General features: G+C 42.2%; 1 protein-coding gene across 1 annotated transcript in view; it reads left to right on the top strand.

Moving 5' to 3' along the window:
• The window catches only part of wnt5b (wingless-type MMTV integration site family, member 5b), a 49,340-nt gene extending 28,214 nt beyond the window's left edge, over nt 1-21,126 (top strand). The window contains exons 2-7 of the mRNA XM_058077723.2: nt 9,305-9,483; nt 10,071-10,158; nt 10,245-10,404; nt 14,393-14,685; nt 19,813-19,971; nt 20,049-21,126. Of these exons, the coding sequence (XP_057933706.2) occupies nt 9,365-9,483; nt 10,071-10,158; nt 10,245-10,404; nt 14,393-14,685; nt 19,813-19,971; nt 20,049-20,348 (1,119 nt within the window). The 5' untranslated portion in view covers nt 9,305-9,364 and the 3' untranslated portion in view covers nt 20,349-21,126. The remainder of the gene's footprint in view (nt 1-9,304; nt 9,484-10,070; nt 10,159-10,244; nt 10,405-14,392; nt 14,686-19,812; nt 19,972-20,048) is intronic.
• Nucleotides 21,127-21,575: the final 449 nt, after the last annotated feature.

The raw sequence follows: 21,575 nt of genomic DNA, 5'->3' as shown, positions 1-21,575 counted from the left end.
ATTAACACACACTAAACACAAATATGTGTGGAGGTAAGGAGAAAAAGGATAGAAAAGCCAGGAACAAAAAAAAAAACAGGGAAGCGGGACAAAAAGCCACAGGCTCAAATGTTGAGCAGCAGAAGCTGAGCCGCTGCATGACCTGCTTGTCTTGCCTGTGTGTGTGTGTGTGTGTGTGTGTGTGTGTGCGAGTGTGTCCTCTTTAGAAAGCCTGCTGGGCCCATGCTCGCTCTCACACTGAGTGAGAGAGAAGAGCACGAGAGGAAGAGTAGGGGGAAAATAAGCATTGAAAGGAGAAAGAGGAGTATTTTTAGTGGGGACGAGGAGGGAGAGATGGTCACATGTTGTTTCTGGAGACGATACAAAAAGCACGATGCCAACTGTGTGTGTGTGTGTGCGTGCGTGCGTGTGTGTGTGTGTGGCACCTCCCCAGATTGCGATAAGCCCAGTCATGTGACCGTGTAAAGTGCTGATGTATGCATGGCCCGGTGTGTCGGATGAAGGCGCTACATGTGTGTGATTTTGACGTGTTGATGATTCAAGGGGGGGCCGTAAGCCAGTAATTGTTCCTCCTTTGCTTCATCTGCACCCCCAGCTGCTAGTGTTGCCGCTGCTGCTGGTTGCCAAGGTTACGCAGGCGTGTATATGTGTGTGTGTGTGTCAACCTGCCCCCCCCCCTCCCCTCCGAAACCTGAGACCTACCTGAGTGGATATTACCATGTCTGTGTGCAAGTCTCTCTATGCCACACACACACATACACATAAAGTTTTGGTGTATCAATGTCACTGTCTGCTTTCACTTTCAAGTCATCCCTGCTGTGTGTGTGTGTGTGTGTGTGTGTGTGTGTTGCACCTGCATTCTCCCAGTAAGTGATGAATGTTTTATGTTACTTTGAGGTGTTTCCTTGCTTCACCTGCACGGTGCTGAAACACACGTATGGCAGCTGACACTATGCCGGCTTTCAAAGACCCCGCCGCTCATTATTCTCACCTCCTGTTTTGTGCTGTTTTGTGTTGTTTTCAACTCTTTCCTACAAAGGAAAAAAAAACGTGAACGCCGTTAACATAACCTGCTGAATGTGCGCGCCTCAAAGGCTAACCTTTGTAATGAAACACAAATACTCTGATCGTCCATGGCGGTGGTATGTTTTTTTGTGGCTAATTAGCAAGCTAGCCTGCAAACTCATTCTTTGTAATAATTCTTTGTAATCGAATGGTTAGCGCGCAGACGTCACAACCAGGAGACACGAGTTCAATTCCACCCTCGGCCATCTCTGAAACAAAGCAAAGCTTATTAAATCCTACCCCTCCATCTGGTACTTTTACAATCAGTAACTGTTACATTTGTTCACTTCCTGCTTTCCTACACTTCCTGCTTTCCTAAATAATGGAAAATGAATGAATGAATGATTATACAGGGGCTGCACAGCGTTGAGTGGTTAGCACGCAGGCCTCGCAGCTAGGAGACCCGAGTTCAATCCCACCCTCGGCCATCTCTGTGTGGAGTTTGCATGTTCTCACCGTGCATGCGAGGGTTTTCTCCGGGTACTCCGGTTTCCTCCCACATTCCAAAAACATGCTAGGTTAATTAGCGACTCAAAAATTGTCCCTAGATATGAATGTGAGTGTGAATGGTTGTTTGTCTATATGTGCCCTGTGATTGGCTGGCCACCAGTCCAGGGTGTACCCCGCGTCTCGCCCGAAGACAGATGGGATAGGCACCAGCACCCCTCGCCCGCGACCCTCATGAGGATAAGCGGTAGAAAATGAAAGAATGCACCTTCGAGTTTGTGGTTGGGTACCCCTGAAACGGAGGATCTTTTGTGGACAGGCCTGCAATCTATTCGTGGCAGTGTCTTAACTTAATATTTAAAAATGATTACACCCCGCCTCTTGCCCTAAGACAAGCTGGGATAGGCTCCAGCACCCTCCTCGCGACCCTCGTGAGCATAAACGATCAAAAATGAATGAAAGAATGAATGAATGTTTAGCTAGCTAATGATGTGTTTTGGTCATTTTGTCAAGTGATAGCTTGTCAGAAAAGCTACCTTGCGAGGAGAACATGTTACGTTCTATTCATGAAACCTGGGAAATGTCCAACTTCTAAGTTCTAGGAATTTTCATGGAATGTCAAGAGCCTACAAGGAATGTCACAGAGTACATCGACTGCCAGAGAGAAGTAAGAATACACCGAAGCACTGCCGAAATTTCTTTTTTATTGTCATTTATACAGTGGTACTTCGGCATATGAGTGTCCCAACTAACGAGTGTTTTTTTATTTTAGATGCTAGCTGTCTCTCGGTTGATGTTTTTTTTTTTTGCTTTGAACTGAGGGCTAAAATTTGGGTTACTGGCAGGCATAGCTGAGGACGGCTATTTGGTGGATGGTGTCAATGTGAGCATGACTGAAGATGAGAGTGCATATAAATAGCATTAGCATCACGCTAGCTAGTCACAGGAAAGGTTTTTAATACAGCAAACCATATGTAAATGATCTTATCTATTTATTTATGTGTCTTTTAGTTCTTTTTTTTATTTTAATTGGTTTTATTTTTTATACTTTTATTGCTTTGCTTCTTGTTTTTAATATTTTAATATTTATTTTACTATTTCATTTCTTATTTGATTTTTTAGTTTTGGATTAAATTCAATTTGTACCTTTTATTTTTACTTTTTATTTTACTAGCCTGTGCAGCACTTTGGAAACTTTGTTTATAAAATGTGCTATATCAATAAAGTGGATTGGATTGGATTATATTTTGGCATTTGAGAGCGAATATGAGGGTAAAATACCGTATTGTAGTTAATTAATTAATTAGTAGCGATTAACTGAATACCAAAATAATCGATTAATCATCGCTTCGCAGATTGTTGCAGCTAAATAAATAAATACGAGCTCATCACAGTCAACAATTTGTTTCCTTCCAACGTGAGGGTACTTGCTATTTCCCAGCGGCCTTGAATGCAGCATCAATAGGAGACAAGGCGAGCGTCTCGATGACACTTGCTTGCTCATAAAATCAATTTGCTTTCTGTGCAACAGCTCCTCTTCAAGTGCTTGTTCCACCTCTCCGCGGCGCCCTTCAACATCATAACCAACCTCCTATCTACTTTTATTCATCCTCATTTCCAAACCACAATCCGACGAGGCCTCCAGTAGATAGCATGAGGCTGATAATGAATGCCACAAGGAGGACGGACAGGTGAGGCGGCCATCATGAGGTCTTCCCTGTCTTTTATCCTCCTCGGTCTTTCCACGCTTCTTTTCTCCTCTATGGCATGTTTCTCCTCTATCTCCCTGACAGCTCGTCTCAGTGTGCCGCCTCACAGGCTGCGTGCATTGTACAGCGTGTGTGTTCATACACTGTGTGCGTCTCATGCTTTGACACCACACAGACCGCCTAGATGTGCGTGTGTGTGTGTGTGTGTGTGTGTGTGTGTGTGTGTGTGTGTGTGTGTGTGTGTGTCCTCAACAATGCCTTTGGTTTCTGCCAGCTCTGCAGTCTGACATAGGAGATTTTTCAGCCAGACTCGCTCTCTCAGTAGTCAGCATTTTGGCATTTTCTCAATGCACTCTGTCATCTGTTGGCATGAAAAGGCTGCGTATCGGTGTGTGTGTGTGTGTGTAGGTACAGTATTTGTGTGTATGTGTGCTCCTCTCTGTGTTTGTGCAAGGAGCCATGAAGGTGGAAAATAACTCATTTTGCCGTCTTGGGATTTGCACCGGGCGTGTTTTGGAGGCTGTTAGGGTTTCTCAGGACCGCTTAGTGGGTCAAAGGCAAATTTGAAATGGCCCATCAATGTCCGTTTGGGATAATCGTACTCTAACATGGTAATGGTAACGGTTTAATTTCATTTGTACATGCATCAGATTACAATTGAATGCATCCCATAATCAGTTCACATTTCCACATGTCCAAAAGGAGTAGGAAGAAGCAAATCTTATTAAATCCTACCCCTCCACTTTTACAATCAGTAACTGTTACATTTGTTCACTTCCTGCTTTCCGAATATAATTTAAGTTTTTTTAAGTTTAAATATTTATTAATAATATTAATATTTTATACTATTATATTATTATTATTTCTATTATTATTATATTGTTATATACAATATATTTATATAATAATATTAATTAAATTATCAATTTATAATTATTTAAATTATTAATTTATTTTGTACTTTTTAATTTAATTTTTTTCATTTTTATTAAATGTATTTTTTTATATGTTCACTTCCTGCTTTCCATAATACAGTTTACTTTCACAATCAGTAACTGTTTCATTTGTTCACTTCCTGCTTTCCATAATACAGTTTAAGGTTTTTTGTTTTTTTTTTAGAATGTACCTCGTACCGAAGTACGAAGTGATATGACCATACAATGACATAATGGGTGGCTAGCTAGCCACCAGCTTGCTAGCTGCTAGCCTAACGGCTGTCGACTCCTTACAGTTCGTTGCATACTAGAAGGCATGAGAAAAGATGTCCAATCGTGGCCATCTCCATGCATCCATCCAACTGTTTTCTATGCCGCTTATCCTCATTCGGGTCGCTGGGTATGCTGGAACTTATCCCAGCTGACTTTGGGGGAGAGGTGGGGTACACACACCAATCACCAATGAACCAAAAGGGGCGAACTCCACACGGAGATACCCAAACCGTGGTTTGGAAATTTCCAACCACTATTGCAGGATTTTATGATGTTACCAGTTGGTACAGGTGTGCCTAATAAAGTGGCTAGCGAAATACGTAAAAGAAAGGGCTGGATGAGAGCGAAAACATCGATATGAGTCACCACAATTGTGTTTAAACAATCACCACACCCCCAAAATGAACCCTCGCTCGTTGTATTGAAGTCTGGGTTCACATTGTAGCATAAAACAAACGTGACATTTTGAAGCAGTAATTAAGGTAAACAATGTGGGGAATAATTAGGCATGTTTCCATCCCTGTGTGTGTGTGTGTGTGGTTGGTGGGCAGATAGCGAAAGAAAGGAGAAATGATTCTGCTGACAACTGTAAGCCAACGTGTGAATAATTTATCCTGGAGGAAATGCATTGTGTGCCTGAGAATTAGAAAAGGCAGGAAAAAGAACAATCAAATAAGCAGAGAAAAACAACTTGCGATTTGGCAGGTTGTGCACTGTTATTTGTTCTGTTGTCGCCTTTTTAAGACGAATATCTGACTAAAGAACTTGCTAATTGGGAAGGAATTGGGAGCTGATATCGGGTCCAGTGGATAAGAATCAGGAGGCTTGTGGGTCAGCGTTGGACAACCGGCGTTTTATACTTCCGGTAAAGATAATCCTACCAAAAATGGATATACATAACTCGGTATGATGCCCTCATGGGGGCTCATGAGGTCTGTGTAGCTTGACCGGCAGAGCTCCAAGGCACCAAAGGGGAAATCAGGCAAATCCTGCCTCGTCTCTGTGGCCCCTGCTGGGGCTTCCTGCTCAGGGATTCAGCCTCTCCCTGGGCTCCAGTCAGGTGCCAAATGAGGCCTGGCGTATAGCGCTCACTGTGGAGGTGCCAAAGTGGGTTGGCTATGGTGTTAACCGTTGGCAGGAAGAACCAGCGTAGATGGTCTACACAGCTGATAATGAATCTAAGGGTCGATGTACCCCCTGCATGACGGCCATTAGGAATACATTGGTGACGGGAACCATAGTGGGAACCACCATTGGACACATACATGCACTATCTATGCTCTATCTATCTATCTATAGATAGATCGATATATGGATTATTTTCCACACCCTTAACATGCAAATGGATGACAACACAATACCTAGTGGAGAAATTAGTGAAATGCAGTTTAATAGTCCAAAAAATGTCCTAAATGTGCCAAAATGGAAGGTGATTTGGTTTTTATATTGACGTCTTAAATACTATATATTAATATATATAATTTTGATTATATATTATAATTAAATATAATTATTCAATTATTAATTCAGTTAATTATATTTATTAAATTATTGATTAAAGTAATTTTAATTATTTAATTATTAATTAAATTAATTATAAACATTTAGATATTAATTCAATTAATTATAATTATTTAATTATTATTTCAGTTAATTATTAATAAAATATTATTGATTAATTATAATTAATATATATAATTTTGACAAACCTATTACATCTGAAACTGTAATTCACGTACTTCACCACTAGGTAGAGCACCTACACTCTATCTTCAGCAGCGGAACACCTGAGACCATCCTTCCATCTACAAGATGTCCCTTGTTTTACGTCTTCCCACAGCAGGGAGCTTTCCTGCGAGGACTAAGCGAGACTTACTGAAGTGTTGAAATAGAAATAGAAATGTCAGTCTCACTTTCAGACCGTGGCAGAGACGACGTTCCAAAAAAAGGTAGAGAGATCTATGGGCAAACAGATGGCGATGCTGCGTGAAAAAGAGACAGTGAAAGACGCCGAGAGAAGGAGGCGCAGGAGAAGTGAGATATATTTAGAGAGTTTGAGCCTCGGAGCGAAAGACGCATGACTCATCCTCTGCCAGCTGACAGAAGGATGGATGGATGGAGGGAAGGAAGGAGATGGACAGAGCGGGCTGGAGGGGGGCTGGGATGAGGGGGGGGGGGGGTGCGTGATGAAGCAGGGAGGAGACGTGTGAAGAAAACATAAAGCCCGAGGCCTCCTGTCACAGTGTGTGTTCACATGTAGGAATTAACCGCAACACATCGGAATCGGTGCCTGTGCCGAAAACATCTGCAGGATTTCCCGAAGCTTCCCGATTTCTGTTTTCCACCTCATGACAACCTTTGACTTCCCAAAGCAGGGAGATATGGATGAAGGGGAAGCTATAGATCAAGTAGTTCCAACATTGCTCCCTGTTGCATGACTATTGCTCATATCCTCCAGGGATGACTCCTCTTTATTTAGACCCACCCCCTCGCCCCTTTACCCCCTCCTACTGTTGTCTGCATTCTGTATCTCACATGGTCCAAGTTTTGCCAACCCTGAGTCCTTGCTTTTGCTAGCAATGATGGCTTGGTGGCTGGTGGTTCGACAGTGCCCTCTTGTGGTTGAAAGAACACAACACAAGTCCCCAAGATGGCCTCTTGCTGTTTTGTTTTTTTTGCAGTGGAAATCTGTACATGGGGCTGCAAAAGCAAAATCTTAAAATATGTTCAATAATTTGGATTTAGCTGACTTGCAATTCCCTGCCACAAGGGGGCAGTAATTGCTACTCTCATTGACTAGCTCTTTAGTTCCCTGTGTTTTAGCTTAGCTCAGCGGTTGGCAACCTTTACTATCAAAAGAGCCATTTTACCCCTTTGCTTACTAAAGAAAAATAGACGGAGCTGCAAAACATAATTTAAAATCAATATCTTATAAACTTGGGGTTGCGTGCAGACCTCACATCAGGAGACCAGGGTTCAATTCCACCATCTCTGTGTGGAGTTTGCATGTACTCCGGTTTCCTCCCACAGTCCAAAAACATGCTAGGTTAATTGGCGACTCCAAATTGTCCATAGGTATGAATGTGAGTGTGAATGGTTGTTTGTCTATATGTGCCCTGTGATTGGCTGGGTAGCCACCAGCCCAGGGTGTACCCCGCCTATTGCCCGAAAACGGCTGGGATAGGCTCCAGCATCCCCCGCGACCCTTGTGAGGAAAAGCGGTAGAAAATGAATGAATCTTATAAACTTGGAGTTGCACGGCGTCGAGTGGTTAGCGCGCAGACCTCACATCAGGAAACCAGGGTTCAATTCCACCATCTCTGTGTGGAGTTTGCATGTTCTCCGGGTACTCCGGTTTCCTCCCACATTCCAAAAACATGCTAGGTTAATTAGCGACTCCAAATTGTCCATAGGTATGAATGTGAGTGTGAATAGTTGTTTGTCTATATGTGCCCTGTGATTGGCTGGCCACCAGTCCAGGGTGTCGCCCGAAGACGCCTGGGATAGGCTCCAGCATCCCCCGCAACCCTTGTGAGGATAAGCAATAGAAAATGAATTAATGAATGAATGAATAACATACCACAAAACAGCATGATTTATTAATAGATTTTGCATCATTTTTCTGTCCTTGTTAGACCTTGACCTTCTTTGTGCTGCTCTCTGAAGGGAGTAGTTAACAGCATGGTAAGAGAGATGGGATAGGCTCCAGCACGCTTTGCGACCCTTGTGAGGAAAAGCGGTAGAAAATGAATGAATGAATCTGTACATCTCACTTTAACTCCCCCCAAAAAGCCTCGAGGCACAACTATAGTGAAGATTTTAATTATTGTAATAATTTATATTATATAATATATATAATTATAGAATAAAATAAAATTTAATTTAATTTAATTAGTTTCCTCATTCAAACAAACACCATCAGAAAGACACATTTAATGAGTCAAAGTCTACAGCAGGCATGTTGAATGTTTAATTATGCCAAACATTGCTGTCTTAATATTTAAATTTAAGGTCTCCGGGCCCTTTTAATATTCAAACTCATCCAGGGAACATTCTGAAATATTATTGTACGTGAAAGAATTTAAATCATAGATGTTTGCCGAACAATAGGATGCCATTTATGATCAAATAATGCTCACCCACCTCGTTTGTCACCTTATTGTCGAAAGAATAAGACATTACCATGCCCCTCTTCCGGGTGGTGGCGGTGACGTCATAATACAAACAAAAGTCCTACCAGGTGAAATGAAAACGCAGGAGGCACATCTCAACACGGGTGTTCGTTTGGAACACCCTACTCTCTGATTTTACGCGCAAGTTACTGCGGCTTTTACGCACATGACGCGTGACCAACCCGGTTTTAGTGGTCTTTATAAAGAGACAATGTAGTGGCGCATATGACAAGGAAAGGGGCGTAAAAGACACACATTCCAATCCAAATAAGCTTACAAAAGTCTTGCACTCTTTTGTGCGCATCCAATCCCGCGCAACTCCAGGTCGTAAAACTGGGAGGGAACGAGGGTGGGAGTTGAGGTGGGGGTGCTCCGAGGTGAATAGGGGGTGGGAAAGGGGATTTGAGGGAGACTTGAAGTGGCCGCCAAGGGACAGGACGTGGAGGAAGTGTCCTTTTTATTTATTATTCTTTTTATCTGCTACTTTATCTTTGCTCAAGACGACGATATCGCACTTGCTAGACATTGTTTATTTATTTTATTTCTCTCATTTTTGGTGGCTACTCCTTCTTTTTTAATGCGTAAATCCAAACATTTACGCACTAGCTGGACTTTTTGTAACACCAGAACTGATGCATCGATCTTATTAGGCCCTTCGTGGACTACCGTTAAAGTCTTTTGAGCCGTGCCCATGTCCCAACAGCGCACCGCTTCCCCCGGAGTTTCACACGCCGGCTGTGCTGCACCGAATTGGCGGCGCACCATGGACACCATCCCCGTGTGGAGACGCCGTAGCGGCGAGGTTCGGCACTTGCTGCTGCTGCTGGTTGCCCTCCTCACCGGAACTTCGCAGTTATTAATGGTGGACGCCAACTCGTGGTGGTGAGTAACTCTTATTTAAAACCTTTTATTGCGCTTTTTACAGCTCCAATAAATCAGCTTTGATGAGAGAAAACAGGCCCTGTCTTGTACGCTATCGTAAAGAGCATTACGCACGGTGGCTTTTACGCACAGTTTTTCTCCTTTCTCCTTTTTTGCTTTTTGACTAAATGACAAAATGTGATGAATACACGTCACTTTGGGTTGCCCGTGTGTGTTTTTAAGCGGGGTGGGGTAGGGGGGTGTAGCTTTTTAGAACAAATGTGAGGGCTCTGTCACAATATTTACCCTCTGGAACCCCAAATGGTCTGAGCCAGGAGCCTGCTGTTTGGACCTTCACTTGGCCACACTTGTTCTTGACTTACAAAACAAATGTAGCTCATGTGTTGGTGTTGCCGGGTGCATGTGCAGGTTAAGTTCACCTCGTAGACCACCGCCATGTACCCCAACAGACATCTAAATATAAAAAATATATTTTTTTTTTGTTCGGTGCCAAACCTTCATTTAAAAATGATGCATTTTAGCTCACAAGCAAAGCAAACGCCACTTTTATTTTTTTTGACAAAATGTCTCCGATGTATTTCTTTCAGGTCCATGGCGCTGACCCCCATCCAGAGGCCAGAGATGTACATCATCGGAGCTCAACCTCTGTGCAGTCAGCTGTCCGGTCTCTCCCAGGTAAACATCGTGCAGCGTCTTTAAACACGCCACATGTCGCCGCTGTGTCGGAGTAAAAAAATGAACTCTGCTGCTTTTGTCCGCAGGGTCAGAGAAAACTCTGCCAGCTCTACCAGGACCACATGATGTACATCGGGGACGGGGCCAAGACCGGTATTAAAGAGTGCCAGTACCAGTTCAGACAGAGGAGGTGGAACTGCAGCACGGTGGACAACACGTCCGTCTTTGGACGCGTCATGCAAATCGGTAAGGTGCAATCTCCTTAAGTGACCGCCTTCATAAACACACACACCTTTTAAAGACCTAGCTTTGGGCGGAGTTCCTCCCACGTGGCATACAGTTGTCCAAAAAAGGGGTCCAAACCAACCTCTGATGAAGGGGTATGCCTCAAAACCTGTGTCCGTTTAGTGCAAAAGAATCATTTAATTTTTCTTCGCCACACATGAAGTGGAAACACCCACTTCCTCTCCATTCCTCGAGCTCATCCAATCACTAGTCAGATGCATTCAGAGTCTCACAGAAAGTCAGATTTTTTTAAACTCATTAAAAAGATGCGTACTTTCCCCATTCAGGTGTTAAAAAAAATATACTTGAGCATTGCGAAGGGAGCCATAACAAAGAGGCTGAAGAGCCACATACGGGTCTGGAGCCGTGGGTTGCTGACCCCTGCTTTAGTGTAGTTGTAGTAGTTCTGATTGCGTTTTATAGCCATCAAAACCTAAAAGTCTAATGATTGTACTCTAATTCAGTGTATGCTTGTAAATATCACTAAATAACTTTTTAGGACTTTAAGCTGCACATTAAGTTGAAATCTTCCAAAAATATATAGTATGTATTTTTTTCTTACATGGGCAATAATTCTGCAAACATTCCACAACATATTTTGAAGAGGTAAGCAATGCTCATGAAATGTGCATGATTTTTTTTTTACTTTACGTTGCAAGATATTTCCTTATCATCTGAGTGGATAATGAATCTCTCTTTCAGTATCGTCAAAACCAGTCTAACGAGCCTTAAAGTTGAATATTTTTACACTTCATGATGTAGTTTTGTTGCAATGTTATGAATATGTGACATCAACAACAGCTGCACATAATATCGAAACCTTCCAAAACATCGCCTAAGTATTATAATAATTCATTTTTTGTGGTTAGAAATATGCTAAATTACAAGGAAAGTGCATGCAGGCTTTGAAAAGCTTGACTTTATGTTGAAACCTTCCCAAACATTTCATATATACTTCAGTGGTCGCCAATGAGCTATATTGATTACAAAATGAAAATGTCCAAGAGACATGTCTTTATGGAAGATATATGGTAATGGTAAATGGTTTAATTTCATTTGAACATGCATCAGATTACAATTGAATGCATCACATAATCAGTTCACAGTTCCACATGTCCAAAAGGAGTAGGAAGAAGCAAAGCTTATTAAATCCTACCCCTCCATCTGGTACTTTTACAATCAGTAACTTACATTTGATCACTTCCTGCTTTCCTAATATAGTTTAAGGGCTTTTTGTTTTAATTTTTTTTGTCCCGTACCCAAGTACAAGGTGATATGACCATACAATGACATAATGGGTACCATAGTAACTGTAAATATAGTGATATATATATATATATATATATATATATATATTATAGCACATCATGACTGGTTCAAGACTCTTGGTAATGGTAATGGTTTAATATCATTTGAACATGCATCAGATTACAATTGAATGCATCCCATAATCAGTTCACAGTTCCACATGTCCAAAAGGAGTAGGAAGAAGCAAAGCTTATTAAATCCTCCCCCTCCATCTGGTACTTTTACAATCAGTAACTGTTACATTTGTTCACTTCCTGCTTTCCTAATATAATTGAAGTTTTATTTTATTTAAATATTTATTTATTATTATTATTATTGGCTCATCACTGTGCATTGTTTGAGGTCCTTACTCAATCCATTCCATAGTTTGATTCCACATACTGAAATGCTATGGCTTTTTAACGTAGGCCTAGCATAGAAGTGTTTCAAATTTAGTTCTTCCCTTCCCTATATATTTTTATTATCATACTATATATCTTAGTGAAAAATTAAAACCTAATGAAGTGAATAATAAGTAGTTTTTTGTAAGTGGGCAAAATAATTTTGAAAAGGAGGCGCAAGTTTGCATATTTTTTACGACGTTTAAGGTGATTTAAATTTAAAAAAAATGCGCCCAACAATCCCCGAATAAAGCAACTGTGCGTCATTGTGAGCTATGCAAGCAAGAGAACAATGCGGTGGAGTCAGGTGTCAGCAGCCAGGTTTGCAATAAATACGTCCCGGTGGCTCGTCCATCTTTGGATGACTACACCGCGCCTCTAATTCCCAGCGGGAATGTGGGAAAGCTCTCATCAACAAGTACGTGTCAAATCCGCCGGGAGGCAAGCAGACGAGGTGTAAGTCCCCTCCGTCCCCTCTCTGTCTGGACCCCGAGTCTCTCTATTGACAGTCCCGGCTATGTCCACCTTTAAATGGAGGTGTTAGTCGCTCCATTGTCCCCCGACGCTGCTCTTTTGAAATGCGTCGATGAGCTGACACCGAGCCGGCAGATCCGGAGCTGTCCTATTTGAAGTCTGCAGTGGTCGGCCTCATAAAGCCGCGACCACCACCACCATTACCACCACCAGAGCGCTCTTGGTGCGCCTCTCCTGGGTATGCAGCTCATGCATTAATATGTGCATGCATGCTTGCATGTCTGCGAGTCCGCATGTGGATTGCGCCATGACACAACTTCCATATGTTAGTCCATTGCAAATGCGCTAAAATGGGCTAAATGCGCAAATGCTGCAAGTATAGGAGAATTGCTATCACTTTAAAACACATTATAAAGCAACTATAATTTTTATTATCACATTTCATACTTGGTAGGCAGCATTTGACATTAACATCACATTTAAAAATTTGTAATATGAGCTGGAAACCTCATATTACAAAGATACAACATAAGGTGGCCAGAAATATTTCAAAATTGAGTTCTGCCATATCTTACTTATTGTGTGGAAATATGGGCTAATAACTATGAAAGCAATCTTCACTCGCTAAATGTACTGCAAAAAAGGTCAGTAAGGATAATTCATACTGCCGCCTACAGAGAACATACTAACTCCTTATTTCTAAAATCACAAATTGACAAAAAAATTTTAAAAACAAAATGAAAAAGTACAAAATAAATTAATAATTTAAATAATTATAAATAAAAATATAATTAAAAATTAATAATTTAATTAATATATAAATATATTGTATATAATAACGGTATTATAATATAATATAATAGTATAATATATTAAATAGTTAAATAAAATAAAATAAAAACTGAAATTATATTAGGAAAGCAGGAAGTGAACAAATGTAACAGTTACTGATTGTAAAAGTACCAGATGGAGGGGTAGGATTTAATAAGCTTTGCTTCTTCCTACTCCTTTTGGACATGTGGAACTGTGAACTGATTATGGGATGCATTCAATTGTAATCTGATGCATGTTCAAATGAATTTAAACCATTACCATTACCATAAAAAGCACAATGTGTCATTTGGAACATCAGTTTTACACAATGATTGCCTTCAAAATTAACTAAATTAAAATAGCTTCATTTAAATAAATGCTTTTAAACACCACATAATGTCAATATAATACAATAGTGTAAACTAACATTGTTATACTAAGAAACATAATAAGATAATTAGCTTTAAAATATGCTAAAAAGCCTACAGTTTTGACATTGAAAGCCAACCCGGGCCTTAGCGCAACACTTCCTTGCAAGTCTGAGGTCCATAAAGGAGCCCTAGCAGTGTGAAGTTCAACAAGAATGCTCTTGTTGCCGTTGTGATGTAAATGCGTGGAGTTTCACAGTACTTAAGCTCTTACCTTTCCAATAGCTAAAACCCCTGGGTGTGCTTGAGGGGCGCTTTGTGTATTAATGCACCGAGTGGGTCCTTGTGTATTGCAAAGTGTGGTCTGGGAATCTTAAATAATATGCTCTGCAAAAGAGGGGACAGTCTGGAGAAGATAGTCAAAGGTCCTGTTGGGTGAGTTTGGTGCGGAAGAACAAATGTAAGACTGGCCAAAATCTTGTCAGATGACTTTTATGTGGTTAGTCAGTCGAAACTGGCTCATGCAAAGTGTGAGCTGCCATGTTTCCTGTCAACACACACACACATGGCCGTACTAAAAGGATACCATGTCCCTTCCTCCCCCAGGCTCCAGAGAAACTGCCTTCACCTATGCCATCAGCGCCGCCGGCGTAGTCAACGCCATTAGCCGTGCCTGCCGCGAGGGCGAGCTGTCCACGTGCGGCTGCAGCCGGGCGGCGCGGCCCCGCGACCTGCCCCGCGATTGGCTGTGGGGCGGCTGTGGCGACAACGTTCACTACGGCTACCGCTTCGCCCGCGAGTTTGTGGACGCCCGGGAGAGAGAAAAGAACTATCCCCGTGGCTCGACCGAGCATTCACGAACTCTCATGAACCTGCAGAACAACGAGGCGGGACGACAGGTATGGCGTTTTTTTGCACGTGTGGAGCATCCTAGCGGTTAGCGTGTCTCCTTCACAGTGGAATCTCCATTGTTTGTAGTTGGCATGTTGTCCATTTTGTGGGTAGTCCAGCTTCTTCACATATGTTTTGAAATTATTCATACATGTGAATGGCTAAGGGCAGCACGGTGTTCTAGTGGTTAGCGCGCAGACCTCACAGCTGGGAGACCAGGGTTCAATTCCACTCTCGGCCATCTCTGTGTGGAGTTTCCATGTTCTCCCCGTGCATGCGTGGGTTTTCTCCGGGTACTCCGGTTTCCTCCCACATTCCAAAAACATGCTAGGTTAATTGGCGACTCCAAATTGTTCATAGGTATGAATGTGAGTGTGAAGGGTTGTTTGTCTATATGTGCCCTGTGATTGGCTGGCGACCAGTCCAGGGTGTACCCTGCCTCTCGCCCGAAGACAGCTCGGATAGGCTCCATCAACCCCCGCGACCCTCGTGAGGGAAAGCGGTAGAAAATGAATGAATGAATGTGAGTGGCTACATGTGTACCCCTCAAGCTCATCCATGACCCCAACCAGGGATGCATGGATGGAGCGTCCTCTGTTTGTAAGCTGGAATGTGTGGGTGAGTCAAGGTGGCCCCTGACTGCATGACCTGGCTATATTTGTGTGTGTGTGTGTGTGAGGGGGTGTCAAGGTTATTTATTGGGAGGTTCCAAATGGTAGAGCTGCTAACGCCCTTGGAGTCTGGCTATAGGTCACCCGGTCAATGCACATTCCAGCAACACACACACACACACATTATAACTAACATTATAACATTTTTTTTTGTTGCTTCACACAGTTTGAGAAGAACGTCGCTAAAATAACTTTTCACCTTAGATTGACTTCACACACACACACACACACACAACCTCATAAAAGGTCCATTTGCTGTGCTAGTGCTGGACAGCGCTCTGTGTGTCAAAGTTGTTTACAAGACAAGAGGCCCGTTTCATGTACGTCCCTCGTTTTGATTTGTGCGAGAGACAGTGAGCCTGGTTTTGTGTGTGCATCCAAGGTCAAAGGTCAGGGCCTGGTGAGCTTGTGTTCCTGCCGTGTGAGGGGCTCCCGCTGGGCTTGTAAGAGAGCGTACTATATGAAGCATCTACGGCCGCAACGTTCATTGTCTGGCGTCCATCCAAACGGAAGAGAGATGAAACACCTTTTTTTTCGTCTCTTTTACTTCTGGATCGTACGCTGGTTTGGTTTGTCCAAAGCCGGGATTTGTCCCGCTTGGTTGAGCAAGGCAAACCACGGTGCTTTTGTAGAGGTGACAGGGGCGTGCCTCTATGTCTCTGTGTGTCTGTGTGTGTGTGTGTGTGAGAGAGAGAAGCGTCTGCAGACAGAGACGACGGAGGGTGAGCGATGGACCTCCGTCACACTCCCCCGACTCTCAAAGAAACACACACACACACATCGGGAGGCTCACTGTCTCCATTTGACACAAATGAAATGAGGCAGTACTTGTCTCCCTCACACACTAATACATGTACATTTACATTGTAGCTATACATATACATCAACACGTTTATCTGTCAACAAGATCATGTTTTTGGAGCAAACCTCTTCTAATTTGTCACTAAAGTAGTCACAGCTGGAAAGACGAGGAAAAAAAAAATATATTGGTCCAACGTCAGAGCTCGGCTTCACATTCAGAAGCAGTAAAAAACTACATTTGGACTCCGGTTGATGCTGGGATTGGGCAATAATATGAACAATTAATGATTAATGAAATTAATTTCATGACGGCTGCACGGCGGTCGAGTGGTTAGCGCGCAGACCTCTCAGCTAGGAGAACCAAGTTCAATTCCACCCTCGGCTATCTATGTGTGGAGTTTGCATGTTCTCCCTGTGCATAGGTGGGTTTTCCCCGGGTACTCCGGTTTACTCCCACATTCCAAAAACATGCTAGGTTAATGAATAAAAACATGAAATTCATTCATTTTCTACCGCTTATCCTCACAAGGGGTGCTGGAGCCTATCCCAGCTGTCTTCGGGCGAGTGGCGGGGTACACCCTGGACTGGTGGTCAGCCAGCCAATCACAGGACACATATAGACAAACAACCATTCACACTCACATTCATACCTATGGACAATTTGGAGTCGCTAATTAACCTAGCATGTTTTTGGAATGTGGGAGGAAACCGGAGTACCTGGAGAAAACCCACGCATGCACGGGGAGAACATGCAAACTCCACACAGAGATGGCCGAGGGTGGGACTCATGTATTTATTGTTTAATGAAATTGAATTTCAGTCCATCAATCCAACTTTATTTATAGAGCCCATTGCAACAGTGCCAGATAAACAGAGCATAAAACAGTAGGAAGAAGCAAAGCTTATTAAATCCTACCCCTCCATCTGGTACTTTTACAATCAGTAACTGTTACATTTGTTCACTTCCTGCTTTCCATAATACAGTTTACTTTTACAGTCAATCAAGCAAAGAATAAAATACACTCTAAAAAATGTTCAAAAGTTCAAAGTAGTATGAATTTTGCAAACTCAGCAGAAAAAGACGATCCCAATTCCATCCTAAAAGATGAATCTGGGTTTCTTGCAGGAAGTTAAAACGTTTGTATTTCTGCCATTTCAACTTGGCACGAGAGCAGGGGTGGGCAAACTACGGCCTGGGGCCCACATCCGGACCGCCAAGTGTTTGAATACGGCCCGCCCGTTCTTTCCAAACTATTTCATTTAAACTTAACATACAACCTGTCGTCATGGTTTTTATTTGATGCGGTCTGCTGTTTACAAAGTGCTCCCAACTAAAAGGGACACAACACACACACTTTTTTACAGATACAATACTTCCAGTTGGACTGTTACATGTAAAATATATAGTCTGCCCCCCCCCCCCCCCCCCTACATTTTGTTAAAGCAATGCGACCCGCGAGTCAAACCATAAAAAGAACACATTGACTCTGTTGCTTCCCTACACACACACACACACACACACGGTCAGTCAACCATGATGGAGACATGGTCTTCAGGAACAATGGCTTAGCAGCCGTGTGTGTGTTTTGTGTGTGTGTGTGTGTGTGTGTGTGTGTGCGCGCCACCATAGAGCCCAGTATGATACACACACACACGCCTACTAATAACCTTTTTTACTAAAACAGGTGAAAACCAAAAAAACAAAAACAAAACATAAAGCCAACAAGTGAGATAATACTGACAGATTATTAAACACAAGCCCTCACAACACATCATTGTTTGTTCGGGGGGGGGGGGGTCGGTCGGGGAGGGTCACCGGGGTTGGATGGTGGATTGGAGGGTGCCGAGTGCTACGCCTGCTGGGTAGGAAAGGAGAGGGGAGCGAGGAGTCAGGGGTTAACAGAGGTGAAAAGGTAATTGGGATCAGGCAACACGAGGAGAGGACGGCGAGTGATGCGAGTCGGTCGTAATGAATGCACACACTTTGGATGTGTGTTGCAAACACTAAATAGCACCATGACTGATCTCTTTGGCCTGATTTGTGTGAGGATTGAGCTGGGGGAAGGAAAGAAGGGGGGGGGGGTTAATGCAAGAGCCCTGGTCTGGCTTTACAGGGGTGACCGGCTCCCCCTAAAGTCCAGTGCAGATAGCGCCATAAATCATGTTGTGTTTCCTGTTCTGTTTTGTAAAAAACATGCACACAAGATGCTGACAGACAAACCATGCATGCGTTTAATATGCGGGAAACAAAAGTAGCACCAAGAAGTGAAAGCCAAAAAAATTGGAAGGAAGAAACAGAAACTGTCCTACTATGTTTGCTACCTTATATCCTACTTTAAATAAAGAACAATTGAGTATTAACGGTAATGGTAATGGTTTAATTTCATTTGAACATGCATCAGATTACAATTGAATGCATCCCATAATCAGTTCACAGTTCCACATGTCCAAAAGGAGTAGGAAGAAGCAAAGCTTATTAAATCCTACCCCTCCATCTGGTACTTTTACAATCAGTAACTGTTACATTTGTTCACTTCCTGCTTTCCATAATACAGTTTAAGATTTTTTATTTATTTTTAAAAAATAATTAATACACAAATACATGAAAAACTAAAGACTAAGGTGGGATATTTATTTTTGCAAAACGGCTAAAAAAGTTTTATGTCAGATTTGTGATATTATTAGTTATTTTTCATACTCGTGAATCTTTAAATTACGCCATTTTGCTCCCCTGTTTTTGTAAAATTTGATTTCCACATTATGCCCTTACACAAAACAAACAGAAACGGATCATTGTAGTTCCAGACTGAGGCCACAAGGGGGCAGCCATTACAAACATCTGAGCATTCATTCATGAATTACAATAACACTTTGACTTTTCATTCAAGGAACAATTCAAGAAACAATACAAGCAGTTGATGTTTGCTAAATACAAGGATGAAGAGTCTTCAACCAGTCATGATGTGCTATATATATATATATATATATATATATATATATATATCACTATATTGACAATTACTATGGTACCCATTATGTCATTGGATGGTCATATCACCTCGTACTTCGGTACGTGACAAAAATAAAATATTTTTATTTTTTTTAACTATATTAGGAAAGCAGGAAGTGAACAAATGTAACAGTTACTGATTGTAAAAGTACCAGATGGAGGGATAGGATTTAATAAGCTTTGCTTCTTCTTTTGGAAAAAATTTCAGTAATTAATAAATTATATTTTTAATGCTAGGTACCCCCGTAGTAAAAACATTTTTTTCATATATCAATATATTAATAAATGTATAATAAATAATAAACAAATAATAAATATATAATAATGTATATGGTCATATCACCTTGTACTTTGGTACGTGACAAGAAAATTAACATAAATGAATAAATAAATATAAAAATTATATTTGGAAAGCAGGAAGTGAACAAATGTAACAGTTACTGATTGTAAAAGTACCAAGATGGAGGGGTAGGATTTAATAAGCTTTGCTTCTTCTGGCAATATTTTCAGTAATTAATATATATTTTTTTAATGCTAAGTACCCCCCTAGTAAAAAAAACAACCTTAAACTATATTAGGAAAGCATGAAGTGAACAAATGTACCAGTTACTGATTTACTTACTTACTGAAACTTAATTTTCCTTATCTTCCAGGCGGTGTACAACCTTGCAAACTTGGCCTGCAAGTGTCATGGCGTCTCCGGTTCTTGCAGCCTGAAGACCTGTTGGCTCCAGCTGGCCGACTTCCGACGCGTGGGCGAATACCTGAAGGAGAAGTATGACAGTGCCGCGGCCATGCGCATCGGACGCAAGGTAACAATTATATCACGCTTCTTTGTGACGCCGAAAAAGGACCGTGTCACAAACATATCTGTCCTTGTCCCATTCAGGGCAAACTGGAGCAGGTGGACAAGCGTTTCAACACCCCGACCCCGGAGGACCTGGTCTATATCGACCCCAGCCCGGACTACTGCCTCCATAACGAGACGACGGGCTCGCTGGGCACCCAGGGCCGCCTGTGCAACAAGACGTCGGAGGGCATGGACGGCTGTGAGCTGATGTGCTGCGGCCGAGGCTACGACCAGTTCAAGACGTACAAGCACGAGCGCTGCCACTGCAAGTTCCACTGGTGCTGCTACGTCAAATGCAAGCGTTGCACCTCGCTAGTCGACCAGTTTGTCTGCAAATAACGATCTTCTCTTTATTCATATCAAGTACCAACACGATTAATCATTTCCTGCCTATAAGTATCATCACTTCCTGCTTTCCTCATCCAAACCCACATTGGGTTAGCAGATGGAGACTAAGGACACATGTGACTCGTAAAATATATAACTAAATAATAAATTGATTATTATTTAAGAGACTCTTTCTCACATACACACACAGCGTCATTATCTTCTTTGAGGAAACCGCTTGAGTCACCAGAGACTTGTGACCTTTCACCCTTGAAGGTTGTGGCCTGCGGGATGTGCTGATGATGCACAATATTGGAAGACCTCATCAGCAGGTGGGGAGTCACCACAAGGACCCCCCCCCCGAAGAGGAAGAAAAGGCCATTTAGGCATAGAAATACTATCAATGTCTCCGTTTAACCAGCACCATTTACAAGCACGAGTCTGGTGCGGGTTAACGACGCTTGCCTCAATGCGGCCGTTTGGTCACCGCTTGCCGGGTGACCTTCATGTGACGGCAACGAAATTCTCCATTAGCGGGATTAATGAAGCTTGCCGCGTTGTTACGCAACAACAAGTCCAGCAGCCGTGATTGGAAATGAAGTCAATTAAGCTCTGTGATGAAGATGAAAAGAATTAGCATATATTCCAATCCAATTGACATCTGACTGTGTATAAAAAAAAATGCGTGTGTGATGGACTGCAATTTATTATGAGCTACTTTAAAGAGAAAAGTATATATTTTATTACTGTGTATTTTCTGTTTTCTATGTTTTCTATTCTTTTGATAAACCAGTGGATAGCGAAGACTTGTTTCTTGTGTTTTTACTTTTCAGAATTTTATCATTTTGGGTTTTTTTTCTTTGGGGGTCTTCTTTATTCACAGTTAAAGCCACCAGAATAGTGCATGTTGAGCGCACCATCATGGCTGCGCGGCGACCTGCTAGTAATCCGATTACTTTTAGTTGCTCACTGCTAATTGGATTGGACCTCTGATCACATAGGCTTGGCAGTCTTCACAGTCCTCACCTGATGTTTTTTTGTTTGATTGTTTCTTCTCTTTCAAGGCTAGTAGTAGCTCCACCCTACATACAACAATTATATGCTGATGTGTGTGTTAGCATTGCATAGCATTGCTTATGCAGGTGACCGAGTCCCCTTGTAGAAGATTAGATGAGTGAAAGTGTCGCTAAGCTGCTTGACATCAGCTTGCAATACTCCTTAGTGATGAGTGCTTTCACT

The sequence above is a fragment of the Doryrhamphus excisus genome, linkage group LG2 (assembly GCF_037039965.1).
Source record: "Doryrhamphus excisus strain RoL-2023G ecotype Guam linkage group LG2, RoL_Dexc_Guam_v1.1, whole genome shotgun sequence".
Taxonomy (NCBI): Eukaryota; Metazoa; Chordata; class Actinopteri; order Syngnathiformes; family Syngnathidae; genus Doryrhamphus; species Doryrhamphus excisus.
This window is presented reverse-complemented; position numbering and strand designations above follow the sequence as displayed.